We start from the raw sequence: 14,403 nt of genomic DNA on the forward strand, positions 1-14,403 counted from the left end.
TGCTGGCCAAGGCAAGCCAAAGTGGTGGTGACGTGCGAGGCTTTTAGGGGAGGAGGATGAGGAAGCGGAGGTCGGGATGCAGTCAGATAGTTTTCATAGAAATATTTATTGCAGAGGAGGTATCTTTTTATGTACATGCTATCACAATGTAACACAATAGAAATCTACCAAATATATGGATGCTATAAGCTTTGTCATAGAGCAATACAGTGGCTTAAAGAGACACAATCACTCACTATACAACTTGTAACAGTCCATTACATCTTTTTTTCGTCTTTATTGTTATTTTTTTCTCGTTTGTTCTATCGAGGGCAGTGAAACATCGGTCCAACTAATTTCTGGAATTCATGCAGAAGCCACAAGATTTACGACGTTACAGCATTGAATAGTAGTAGTAGTAGTAATAGTAATAGGAGGAGTAGTAGCAAGGGTTTGATTGACAGCACGGTTCTAAATTCTGATTGGTGGACAAGGCGTGTCGGAACGGAGGAGTGTGATTGGTAGACGGATGACGATGCAAGGGTATTGGAACACTTTCATTACGTAAAGGCGGAATGCTGCAGCGTTATTACGGTCTGTCACTCTCAAGTGGGAATGTCAATGAGCCAATGAGATGTTTTGTGATTTGATTTCTTTTGTGTTCCAAAATTAAATAAATAAAAAGCCACATTAATATGAATTAATTTATTTTATGACAAATTTATATATTTAATAAAATTTGTAATAATGGCATTATATTCCCCCCCCCCATAAAATAACAGAATAATTTATAATTAACGAATAATTTAAAACATTATTTCACATATTAATCCAATTTAATGAATATAATGCAGATAAAATAGCCAAATATTAATTCAAATGTAACATAATGTATGAAAGTGTCCATTGGTTAGGCAACAAATTGTGAAATATATATGATGTATAAGTATGAGATCTCAAAACAATAAAGTATTTATTCTTTTTCTCATGGCCTATGTATTTATTTTATGACCGGTTTATATATTTCATGACATTTTTAATAATGTCATATTTAGATTGTTTTCAAACATAAAATAGAGAATTATTTATAATGAATGGATTATTTAATACATTATTTCACGTTTATATGTTATTTTGGCAAAAAAAAAATCATCTAAGACAATTTAATGAATATAACGCTGATAGATAAAACTGCCAAAATATTACTTAAACATAATGTATGAAACTGTTCATTAGGTAATCAATAAATTGTGAAATATAATTTGAAATACGATTTTTTTCTCTATGGTTTATTTCATGTGCAAAACATGTATTCAATGGCTGACTCATATATTTCATGACAACGATTGCATATTTTTTCATGATAAACTTTCATAGTTTAATGTAATCTATGTAATTGGCTTCATATTTATTTAATTTTGTCACGAAAAGGCTACCGGGAAGGTCTGTTATTGTGAATATTTCTTGCCATGCATTCTTTTTTTTTTTTTTTTTTAAATAAAACATTCTGGATTCCAACCAGTTCATGTTAGAATGTAATCCAAGCATAAATAAATAAATAAATAAACGAAGATAATCATTAAAAATGTCTCATTGTGAGTCTGACTAAGACACTTTTCCAACGCGGACAAAAAAGGCTACTTCTTTGTAAGACATACAGCTGATTAGTCATCATCAGGGCAGTACAATTCAACATGGCAGTGCTTCCTAAGACACAAAATCAAATGAAAACCAAAACCGAAAAGACCCTTTAATACTAATGCTGGATACTTTCTGGACTCTCTTGGATTCTAAACCAAAACTAAAGTCGATTAGATCGAATGCTGACTTTTTTTGCGACATTGATTACAATGAAGTCGACAATCACAGATAATCAGTGACGACATTCAGTGACGACATTCCAACACAAGACATTGTCAATTCGACCAGCTTTTGCGTTATTGTTCGGACTATAAATCGGTGCTTGGAATACACTGAACTGAGCGCGTGACGAGTAGTTACGAAATTTTGGTACAAAACGTGGCACGAAACAAAACCTTCGGAAGGTTTAGTTATATCATTCATCGACACCGCTAAGTCTAAACCTGCTAATGCTAGCGAGCTATGCTACATGTTGGATACAGAAAAATGGGTGAAAGATTCTCATTCAATTCCTACTCATTCAACTTTTTTTGTAGCATTGAAAAGCTGTGTTTTTGCTTTCAGCCTAGGCTATTGCTAACACAAGCTAGGTGTGAAATTGTCAGAACAGGACTTGGAATCGGTGTCTTTGTAGTTTTTACAGTAGATACAATAGATCTCCGCTATTCAAAGGGGTTACACGAATGGTGAAAAACCATAAATGGACACACCCCAAAAAATGTTTGAACTTTCATCACTACAAGAACGACTTTGACGAAACGAAAGGAGGCGTGAGCTACTTCGCTGGCAGTATTTAAATTGTACTTTATCGACCAAGCAGATCTCCACCCATGCAGTGGCGATTGTCTTTATGCTATTTTGTAGTACAGTGGAACCTCAGTTAGCATCCGCCCCCGATTAGCGTAAAAAATGTACACCCAAATTTTGCATCTGTTTGCATACATTTTCCGCTTAGCGTACAACGACGTGCGTCTTGTCGTGTTAATTAATACACTGCGTGATTCCAACTGTTTTTTAATCCCAAACATCCTCTTAGCTTGATAACAAAATAGCATCCGGAACCGTAAGTCACCTATGTCACCCGTTTATGAGGTCATCAGCGGTTGACTCTCAGAAATGTTAACACAAAACACGTTTTTATAGTTGCACAATTATAGTTTTACATGCATTAAACAATGCTATGACGAATAAAAGGGACTTCCCAAAGACACGATGTGGCAGCGAGATCATCACCTTCCTCTTGAACGCCATCTTCCTGATTTTTCCTGAGTTATTCCTTGAATTCAACAGTGTTTCTCACCCTCTTTATTTAAATGCCGAAACTTTCTTTGGTTCCATTTTGGGTCATTGAGGTGATAAGCACTATAGAATTCAAGAAATAACTCAAAGCAAAACAAGAAGGTGGTGTTGATCTCGCTGCCACATCGTGTCTTTGGGAACAGTCACGTCAAAAATCACGTCTTCAGTGAAGGTAAAAGTAACTTTAAATGTTAATTTATCCTAAAACTATAATTGTAAAACTATAAAAACATGTTTTTGGCTTTCTGATACGGATTAATTGGATTTACATTATTTCTTATGGAAACAATTGATTCGGTCAGCATCTGTTTTGGTTAGAGTCGGACCTCCTGGAAGGAATTAATGACACTAACCATTGTTCCGCTGTATTTTGTAGTTAAATAAAGGCCTCGTGTCTGAATTGAAAATTAAGAGTTTAAGAAAATATTCCTTGACCCTTTTGGTGAGCTACTCAAAATCAGATGGCGAGCTACCCATTGGAGACGCCTGTTCCAGACAATATAATATGCATCTCACAGTCACTTTAAATGCACTTTTACACATTAAAAAACAATTACATGCACACAGTGTACACTACTGTACGTGCGAAACCTGCAAAGCATCTTCCTGCTGGAAAATGTTGGCTGGATTGACTTGTGCGACAGCGCCCTCTGCAGTATTCACAGCTGCAGCTCTCTTTTTTTTCCCCTCCTGCAGCTAGCGCCATCAAATCACATTCTACTTGCTTTAAAATTACAATTTAAAGAGAGAGATACGTGAATATGCGGGGATCTACTGTATATAAAAACACGATTTAACAAAACTGTTGCATAAGACAGTGAAGTGTCGTATAATGTCATCTTTTCGAGGTTTAGTAGAACACAGTTACGTGTCGTCGACCGGCAGGGATATCACGAACCGAGCGGCGGCCCTCGTTGTTTTTATGATTCACTTTTGTTGACGTAAGACGAGACAATGCTTACTTACTTACTTAGGCACATACAGTACGTCTTCCCCCGCAGACTCTGAGGACTACAATTAAATCGACCTAGAAGAAGAAGAAGGTGTGAAGATGAAGAGTAGAGTGTGGTGTGTTAATGGAGTTGGCTAAAGTGCTTCAGACTGATTTCCTCACTGAGAAGTTTGTCCCTCGTTGTTGCCGTATTCTTTGGCTTTTGCTTCAACCTCAGTGTCCTTCTCTTTTGTCTTCCTAAGGGTAACTGCTAATTGAGTGACGAGGCTGAATCAAAAGTTGCATAATTAGTCTAAGATTTGTCCCCAGCGTGTCCCTGTAGTCAACTGGAATGCTCATCATCATCGACCGTCTTTTTTTTTTTTTTGTTGTTGTTGTTGTGTAAAATCTGTCAAAATGACCCAAACCAACCAAAAACCTCATAAAGGAAGGCAACTTTGTGGAACTGAATTTCATTCGAGTCACCTACTGCTAGTAAAATGCAATATATATGTGTTTTCCAAAAAAAGACACATGGACAGCGAGAGCGTCAGTGGTCTCTCAAGGCGAGGTGTCACGCCTTCTTGTCCTCAAAGTCCCAGGGACAAACATCAGCCTTCTTTGGGGCGCCGCCAGGACTGGGAGTGCTCCTTCTCCCGACAGAAGATTTGTCTTTTTTATCTGACGTGTCCTCAAAGTCCCACGGACAGACTTCAGCCTGCTTGGCTTTGGCTGCTCCGACGTTGGCGCTTTTCCGCTTCTCCACGGCCGCCACCTCCTGATGGCTGTCCACATCCCAGGGACAAACCTCGGCTAATCTCTGCTGGCTGTCAGAAGGTTTACTCTTATCCTTTGTTTTTGTTCTACTTTTCTCATCCTCCCTGTCTTTGGACGTCTCCTTTTCCCTCTCAAGTGTTCTCTTTTTTGAAGGGGGCTCTTTGGGTTTGGAAACCCGAGGAGGGCTCTCAGGATTGGGCAATATGTCGGCTTTGGAAGCAGGGGGCTGAAGAGAGCTTCCGGTTGGAGTGCTCCTGCCTTGACCTTCCAGAGGCGAGGTGCCTTTTCTCTGCTTGGTTGCTGGACAAGTCTCTGTGGTCTCGCCAAAATCCCATGGACAAACCTCTTCACGGCTAGTTTTGGGTTGCTGGCTCGTAGATTGTTGCTTGATCGCTTCCGTCTGATTGGTATCCTCCCAGGGACACACCTCCTCTCGAACCATCTTCTGTCTGACGCCGGATGGGGACGGATCCAACACTTTCTGCTTCTGCTGATGAGATTTTCCTCCCTTGGTGCTTCCCCCGTGCACGGTGGTGGTCTCCTTGGGCGCGATGGACACGTGCTTTTGGACCTTGTTTTCAGAAGGCGTTGGGAGGTCCTCCACCTCCCAGGGACACACCTCGGAGAGATCGTAAAGATCCTTTCCCTTGACTGGATCGCTTCTGCCTTTTGGAGCATTCTGCTTCTGCTCCACGTTCTCTGCTTCTCTTGTGCACTTTGACTGAGTCTTCTTATTGCTGTCCTCAACACTTTGCGTCTTCGCTGTCAAGCCCAGTGTCTTCTCTTTGGCAGTGGCGATGACACTGAGGGACTTCTGCAGCATGGACGCACGCGGATGAAGAGGCTTCTTGTCGGCGGTGAGGTTGTGGGCGCTGGCTGACTTGCAGACCAGCGGCACCGACTCAGTGGACTCGCTCGGCGCGTTCAGGTTCTCGCTGGACTTCTTCTTGACGAGCTTCTTCCCCATCAAGGTGTCCAGGAGGGAGCCTTCAGCCACGGTCACCTCCATCTTGTCTGTGGCCGAGATGCTGGAGTCTTCGCTCGGATCGCGGACGTGGTCATAGCTGCTGTGAGACTTCTTCAGGGAGAACACCTTGCTCTTCAGCGTCTCCTCCTTGACGGGCTTCACAGTCTGATCAAACGGGTTCTTTTTCAGCATGCAGATGCTGTTCCGATTGCTCCCGTGTTCCCCCATGTCCTTTTCTTCCCTGCTGCATTGCCGATGCACCGATTCAGGAATCTCCGTGATGCGCCTCATGAGGGAACGACCGAGACCTTTCTTGGAGCTTCGCTTCTTCTGCAGATGAGGGTTGTTGGCCAGCATCTTTTTCCTCTTGTAAATCTCCAACTGGGAGTAGAGCTTCTTCAACTCCTCCTACGTGGTCAAGAATGGAAGAAAGCTGTCAGTCGCTACTTCCTGACAAAGAACCGTACAATTAAAACAGATATTTTTTTTTAAAAAAAGCAGACATTCTACTGCACATGCGCTACACAGGTCATGACACCTGACTACGAACAGTCGTCCAATGATGCACTACAGAATATCGCATGCGTGCTGAAAAAAAAATGCAAAGACGACAACAGTTTTGGACAGCATTAACGAAAGAAACAGATTGTATTCAGTGTTAGGTCTGAAACAGCCTCTAAGCTTACAGTATCTCACCAAAGTGAGTACCCTGCACATTCTAAAGCAGCACATCTTCTCGAGGGACAACACTACAAACATTTAGAGTAGTCAGTGTACAACCTGAATTGCAGTAGAGTGAAAATGTGTCAACAAACAGCCAGTATTGTCTAAACAGTTGGCAAAACAAGTGACTAGCAAGGTAAGTGTGTCTTGCCGACAGTCAGGTGTCATAGTCTGCACGACTGCTGCCGGCATTGGGGAGCTGCGGTTCATTGATGGGAAACATGAATTCCTGTACTGTGTGTTGTGACACTGTGAATAAGAGCATGATACCCTCCCTTTTTCTTCTTGAGTTAAAGACTTTAACGAGGCAGAATAGTATGCAGCATATCATGCATTGTCTTCCTGACAGGGGCATCAAAGTATCTACACTTTGTTCATAGAGCTGACAAAACTAGTGACTTTCCACAAGATAATAGTGTCTTGCCTATATTGATGCATGGCGGTGGTCGCGTCATGGCATGACGTGGCTGCATGAGTGCTGCCGGCACCGGCGGGAGCTGCGGTTCATTAAAGGGGAAGATAAATTCCAACCTGTGCTGTGAGATTTTGAAGCAGAAACTGGGCCGCATGTCAGTTAACAAACCCAAGCACACCTCCGAGATGATCCAGTGTCTTGCTGGGGAAGCTCAAGTCTCCAGATGAGAACCAATTCATGCGGAAGGAAGGGATGCGGAGGAGAGCAAGATGTCTAACATCCACCAGCTCCACCAGTGATGTCATCACGGAGGACTGGAAGAGGATTCTAGTAACAAACTATGCAACTCTGGTGATTTCCATGCCCAAGAGGATTAAGGCAGTGTTAGATAACAATGGTGCTCACACTAAATATTCACACTCGCTTGTGTTGCCAGCTATTTAGACACTAATGGCTGTCTTGACTCATTTCAAAGAATAGTAAATGTACACTGCTATACCACCTGTACACTGGCTACTCTAAAAAAGCACATCCATTTCTATAGTATCGTCTCTTGAGAAGAGAAATGTGAGGGATGTCCTCCCTTTTGCGAGATACTGTATTTCCTGAATGATTGTAGATTTATTTCCGTCTGTGACGAGGCCGCTCACTATTAACATGACACCCCCCAGAAAAAGAAACAATTTGGTAGAGAGACTTCTTCAGCTCTAACAGACAAACAGAAATCTCTGCTCACGTTGGTACGTTTTTCCCAAAGACTGTCGCATGATCTTACGCCACAGCCATTAATAGAACTGAGAGGGCCCGTTTCGTCTGGCGTCTGCAATAAAAAACTGCCATGGCTCAGTACTGCTGCAGGAGGAAGGCCAGGTGAAACAGTCAAGACCACAAAAAGAAAAGGGACACCGCTCACCCGAATGTCCTCGGGGTCCAGACTGTGTTCGCTCCAGGCTGAGGTGATGCTGCTGTTGAGGTAGGACCCCGAACGACCCATGTCCAGCTCATCCTCGTAGGCCTCGGAGGCTATATCATCCCGCATATGGGTGCCGGCAAATAGGAACTAGTGAAACACATAAATAACACATATTAGTGTAAACAAACATGATATACAGAGTAAAATAATGTTAAATCCCAGTCTTTCTCCTCAAGTAACTGCACCTTGGGAATGAGAAGGAGGCCCAGTGTGACCGTTACAGTCAAGTGGGTGTGAGTGAAGAACAGCAGTAGCATCCAGTCAGGGTGTAGCTCAGGAGCCAGAGTGAACCTGCAAAAGCAGGAAGAGCAAGTAAACAAGAGGCGGAAGGCTACAGGACGTAAGAAACAGAAAGAGGAAGTAGTTAGTTATTAATATCAACATTTCATTCTTGTTATATTATGCCATTTGCTCTATTTGTCTAATTTTTTCCAGGGTTGTTTTGTTTATTTTTATTTCTACAGTGATGAGGGCCAAGAAAAAAATGAGCCATGCAAATCCCCACTGAACATCACTTTGGACACCACTGCTTTTATAGGTCTCTGAGCGCGTGACGTCAGCTCTGTCAAACCTAAAGGAGTCGGGGTTTCGCTTGTTAGCTTTCGTCATAGCAAGCAAACAATGGTAATTAAAGACAGAGGAGGAGTCGTTTTTATTGGAAATGTTGATCCTGTGACTCAGACGTATACACACAGCAAATAATGTTGTACGAGCCGACCAATCACAGTCTTAACGGTGCGCGTCACCACAGCTTGAGGATTTTTTTGAGGCGGACGTCACGCTACCCGCAGAGACTGAACTCGAAACTGAAAGCGGAAAAATATGTACCTGGAGTGCAGCGTGAGTGAAGCGTATTTAAGGGTCGAAATGCGTGCCTAGTACAGGGGTACCACTGATATAGAGGATATTTGACCAGTGTTTTTGCAGCAAATGCCTAAAAACAGCAGGCAGCGCCTGTCATAAAAGATTATTATTACACACGTAATACAAATAATAGTAAACACATCAAGCACATCTTTACTACGAGCTATAACTCAGTGATGCTGAGTGACATTATTTATGTAACATAAGATTTATAAAGACCACAGCTTCTATATATCGATCCACTCGGCTGACCTTTTTTTTTGTAAGGATGTCATATTTCCTCGTTTTCTACCGGCGTGACCTTGATGTAGCCACCCACTATGGTCCATTCATACATCAGAGCCTTTGGCAATCAGCGGGGAATGAGATAATTAGCGTCAGAGACAATAGCGGCCAGCCGTGTTTGTATTTTAAAATGTGCTGACCGTCTTTTCAGCATGGAGAGACATCACCTGTGCTTGTTAGATGCTAATTTAACCCCTGCACAAATGTCAGATAGCAGGGCTCACTGTGTTGCTGGTGGCTAATGAGCAGCTTGGAGGTGTGAACGAAGGTCCGAAAGCACGAGAACTGTCCCAGTGCTTTTCTTAAAAATAAATAACCTTGGCGTGATGTCTCCTCGCCGCCTGCGGCATCTCACCCCCACAAATAGTCGCCATCACTCACGCCTCCATTCGCCTCCTTTTTCATTTCTTATCCCAGTCACTGCTTTCACACCCGAACTTGACGACGGCAAACAAGTGGGTCTGAGACTTAAGCGGCCACGTCGGGTTCCCAGCACAAAACGAGGCCGGATGCATTCTAACAAGGCGTGGGAACGAGTCCCCGGTGGCAGCTAGTCAAAATCAAAACGGCGAGCAAATGTTCCAATTTAGAACAAGCCTCTTTTTGCACAGGTGCATTCAATGAACCGGGGAAGCCAATAATACATAATAAATCATAAAATGGTGGCTGTGTCTTGTTACCTGATGACATAGAAGATTGCCGACAGCACAAGCTCGTTGTGGACAGCGATGGCCATGTAGCGAGGCTCGTGGAAGGCCGAGGGGACCGTCCTCACGGCATAGCACAGGTACACCGCCCACAGCAGGAAGAGGAACTCAGCTGTGGGATGATAACAACAAACATTTAGCCGATAAAAAGTCCCTATTATGCAATATAGACATTTTAATGATGTTTCTAACATGTCCCTAGAGCTGGTTTATGAGGACCAAACCTGAGAAAAATCTATCATCTCCCTTGCTTGTTTGCTCCACTTTTGAGAGAAGAGCAAATGCTCCCTTTACGGGCTTCGCTACACATCTTAAAATAAAGCTACAAGTAAGTTTGATCATTTTGTTTCTCTTCAGCAAATGGGCTAACTTTGCATAATGTTGCTGTTAAAATGTGAGCGTAATGTTAGCACTGCAGCACACATAGCTGTGCGAGTGTTGCTCACGTCCGTGTCCTCCTGTCCCGCTCCTTAATGTTACATTGTTGTATGTGATATATGAATATATGGTGTCTGTTCCGTTTGACAAGTGCAGGGTAAAAAGTGAAACAAGGGCACAACAACTCTTCTTCTTCTTGCATTAAAGCTACATACACACACTGCCGGTGTGTTCAATAAAAGCCCTTTTAAACCAAATTCCAGCATCACGGCTAGATTTTGAACAACATAAATATTTAAAATGGTTGAAAAATACAGTCATCCCTCGCCACTTCATGGTTCGAATTTCGCTACTTCACTCTATCATGGTTTTCAAAAATATATGAATAAATCATGCTGTTTCGTGGTTGAATACGGCTTATTATTAGCCAAAACATATGCATATCTAAGCTAATGTTACATATTTTAAGCATGTTCAAGCATAAAAATGAGATAAAATGCAAATATGAGGCATTCAAAGACGTGGACGTAGTAATCTAAGTGTCAGTAATGTTAGGTGAAACACACAAGCACCAGACTTGATCACCGGAACAAAAGACTTTTTTCGTAGGTTTGAATTCCCTCACAACAGGCACAATAGTCCCTGATAAAAATCCATCATAAAAACACGGGCTACTGTTGCGGCCGTTACCCATGGCAAGTTGCAACTCAGCTCTGAACCCTCGACGTTACTTCTTGTCCGCCACTCACTCTGTTCCCCTAGGGAACACATTTATAGCAACACAAATGAGCATGCGTCTTTTTTATTTCTTAAATGACTTATTTTCTGTCTTTTATGTCCACTGTATTGAGTAATATGAGTGTAAAGGTAACTATAGGGGTGTTATTTCATGTCTAGAGGGCTCTAACAATGTTAAAAACCGTATTTAGAAGGTTGTAAACAGGTTTTCTATGCTCGAACTACAAAAATATTCCATTTATAAATTGAAATTCACTTATTACGGTCAGGTCTGGAACCAATTAATCGCGATAAATGAGGGATTACTGTATATAATATTGTCCTGTATGAGTACAATATACCTTTAAAACTGCCATTCCATTCCATACAGTAGTTCTGCCCAAAAACACATTGTGAAGTGAAGTATTAACACTAAGATGCAGAAACAACTCCAGTGCGTCCCGTCACCTTTATCTTTCCAGGATTTATAGACAACATGAGAAAGAGAGCCACGTTTGATGACAAAGCTGCTCAAACGAATGAAAGGGTTAAACTGTGTTTGTTCAGACAACCTTCAAAAGGGCATAATAAATAAGTTAGCGCTTCAAATGCGCACTTGAAATAAATCTTCACGTCTCGAAGCTTGCCATCGAGACTTACGAGCGCGCAGGCAGCAGGCGATTAAACAGAGTGAAATGATTTCAGATGAAAATGGACACAGTGTCGCTGACGTTGCACTTTAGCCCAGGCCTAATGATAAATCTTTTCAAATAAATAAATAAGCCTACAAGTGCAGGTGTTGTGTGAAATGGAAAGATTTATGGCGACTGCATGTGTATGTGTGTGTATGTGTAATTTATCAGCATCCTAGGTGACCCCCGCGTGTCCTTATTAAAGTGCACGCTCGCACATTCAAGCGCTGCTGGAGTCCATCTGTTTTTCCCCGCAAGACAAAAGCTTTTCTTTCATGCTGCTTGAGTCAGCAAATGTAAAACAGCATGCAAATCAACTAAAAGTCAAGCACCAGAGGGCAGAATTAATACCTTCTTCTGGGAAACAACTTTTTCTCATGACTTTTTTGCGTTGATCGCATGGAATTTGATGTGAAGCTGCAACGAGTTGTAATACGTTTCATTTCCACCAGAGGGCACCATTCATTCAGACCCAACTACTCTGCAGCTTCAACAGCTGCTCTCCCAAACGAAAAAGTTGGGACTATATATTTACAGGACAGGCTGGTGTAAAGCAAAGGGAGTGAGGCTCCGAGTGCAGGTCTTACCGACAGCCATCATGTAGTCCCAGCGATCCAGCAGGCACATGCTGAACTGCAGCCCGTCGGGCGTGTAGCCCACGTCGATGAGCGCCGACTTCCTGTCCGCAATCTGGCAGACAGCCGACGTCCAGGCCACCAGGAACCAGCAGACGATGAGCAGGATGATGGCCAGCAGGCGGAGCACTCGCCAGCTGGTCATGTAGGGAATCCTCTGCGCCGTACGGGACAGGAAGACCTTCAGGACCCTGTGGAGAAGAGACAGGATGCTCATTTTGGGAATATATGGTTTGTATTTATGTGCAGAGGATTCCTGCACATTTGCGATTCAGCATCCAAGGCCCCGCAAAATTGTGGATTTTTGGATCAAATATATATATTTTTCACTAAAAATAAGCATTTTTTTCCTGCAGAAAACATATCTTATTCACCCTGTAGATAAAAAGTAATAAATATGTGATAGTAAAGCATAAAATGAACAACAGTACATAAAACGAACACATATAGCCTACATAGCATACAGCATGATCATCTACTTTGCAGACCCATTCTGGGTGAGTCGGGGACAACAAATCACAAATTTAATTAAAATATGTACAGTAATCCCTCGTTTATCACGGTTAATTGGTTCCAGTCCCGACTGTGATAAGTGAATTTCCAAGAAGTGGGATTCCTCATTTATAAAAGGAATATTTTCATAGTTAGAGCATAGAAAACCTGTTTATGACCTTCTAAATACGGTTTATAACAATATTAGAGCCCTCTAAACATGAGCTAACACCCCTATAGTCACCTTTACACTTGTATTACCCAATACAGTAGACAAAATATGAGAAAATAAGGAATTTAAAAAAATAAATAAAACTTGTGCTTGTGTGTGTTGCTGTAAATGTGTTCCGGTGCCAGGTGGAGCAGAGTGGGGGTCGGACAGGAAGTGACGTAAAAAGAATAGTTATACTCTAATATCATGTTTTCTTGAAACATATATATATATATATATATATAAAAATCTTAAAAATGCTTAATTTTGCTGCTTATTTTCGCACTAATGGTATGCATGTACATTATGATAATTATGCAAGGACATACTGTACATTCATTTGTGGTCCAATAGTATCCAGTTTGGTGAAGTTATTTTGTTACTTTTCATTTCTCATTTAAAATACACTGCCTGTTTTGATGTTTTGAGCTAGTATTCATACACTTACCTGTTTTTCTTATGTATCATCATTCTCAGCGTACACATAAACACAGGGAAATTAATTGACACACACACACACACACACACACACACACACACACACACACAGACACAAGCAGCTATTAATAGTCGCTGCCCTTCACGCACATTGATGAAGCACCCGCTGCATTGCCCACTAATGAGCCTCCTCCTCCTCCTCCTCGTCTCTTCCCCATCAAAAATTGATCCATGTAATACGTTATCCTCTAAAGACTGGACACACGCCTCTTCTTTGTCAGTTTTTGACAGAGTGGACGGGCAAAAAGTCACACAGATGGACAACCGACTTGTGTTAATGTGAGCGTGTGCTACCTGTACAACTTGAGGGTGAGCGTTCCGTAGACGGTGGCAAAGCCCAGCAGTCGAACCCAGCGCAGCAGGATGCAACGAAACACACTTGGCTGAAAATAGAGGATCCCAACCTGGAGTGTGAAGGAGAAAAGTGGAAATAAAAAACCCAAAACGTACTACTATTAAATCATATAGTGAATAATAATACGGTGCAACCCTCTCATGTCGACGCCCCTCGGACTGGCCGACTCACGTCGACATAAACGGTTGTCCACATAACCAAAAATAGTAATCGCTGGCACATTTACTTGGAGAATGAGAAGAATGGGTGATGATGAAGGATTTTTCAACCTACGGCACTTTGTTGTCCTCCATTTGTGTATATTTTTATTTCGATTCTTGTGTTTTCATGACCTGTTACACTCATTTCTAACAGAGCTGCTGCGGTCATTTCGGTGTATGTTTTGACTACTAGGACAATAAAGCTTTCATGTACATGTACAAATCTTTCAACAATTGATGTAAAAACAAAGAAATGAGTGCATTATATTAAATGCAGCGGTAGAATCCAGATGAACTACATTGCGGTTCGAACATCGCGCCTTCGCTCTATCGTGGTTTTTGAAAAATTCATTCATTAACAAATGATAGCTGTTTTGTGGTTGAATATGGTCTATTATTAGTAAAAACAATATGCATATTTAAGCAAATTGTACGTATTCTTGGCCTGAATTAAGCATTTTCAAGCATAAAAATGGCTAAATGAAGGAAAATGCAAATAAAAGGCATTAAAAAGACGTGATACGAAGTGTAATACACTTGTTGTGTGCGCCTTTAAGAAGCGGGGCCCGGGAAGTGACATCTGTGACGTCCGCTATCCAGAGTTGACTGTAGCTGAGTGCTAGCGGTGCGCTAGCAGTGTGCTTCTGTGTGAATGGTCACTGCA

At 41.9% G+C, this 14,403-nt stretch overlaps 1 protein-coding gene across 11 annotated transcripts in view; it reads right to left on the bottom strand.

Moving 5' to 3' along the window:
• Positions 1–85: 85 nt before the first annotated feature.
• gpr158a (G protein-coupled receptor 158a) overlaps positions 86–14,403 on the bottom strand; it is a 126,505-nt gene continuing 112,187 nt past the window's right edge. For 10 of the 11 annotated variants that reach the window (XM_054766073.1, XM_054766074.1, XM_054766072.1 and 7 more), the window contains 7 exons: positions 13,479–13,588; positions 11,936–12,174; positions 9,535–9,673; positions 7,891–7,996; positions 7,646–7,792; positions 7,469–7,552; positions 86–6,002 (listed from right to left, as the gene is read on the bottom strand). In XM_054766073.1, coding sequence (XP_054622048.1) covers positions 4,425–6,002; positions 7,469–7,552; positions 7,646–7,792; positions 7,891–7,996; positions 9,535–9,673; positions 11,936–12,174; positions 13,479–13,588 — 2,403 coding nt within the window. In that variant the 3' untranslated portion in view covers positions 86–4,424. The remainder of the gene's footprint in view (positions 6,003–7,468; positions 7,553–7,645; positions 7,793–7,890; positions 7,997–9,534; positions 9,674–11,935; positions 12,175–13,478; positions 13,589–14,403) is intronic. The other variant, XM_054766075.1, reaches the window with a different exon arrangement.

Source organism: Dunckerocampus dactyliophorus, chromosome 21 (assembly GCF_027744805.1).
Source record: "Dunckerocampus dactyliophorus isolate RoL2022-P2 chromosome 21, RoL_Ddac_1.1, whole genome shotgun sequence".
NCBI classification, from domain to species: domain Eukaryota; kingdom Metazoa; phylum Chordata; class Actinopteri; order Syngnathiformes; family Syngnathidae; genus Dunckerocampus; species Dunckerocampus dactyliophorus.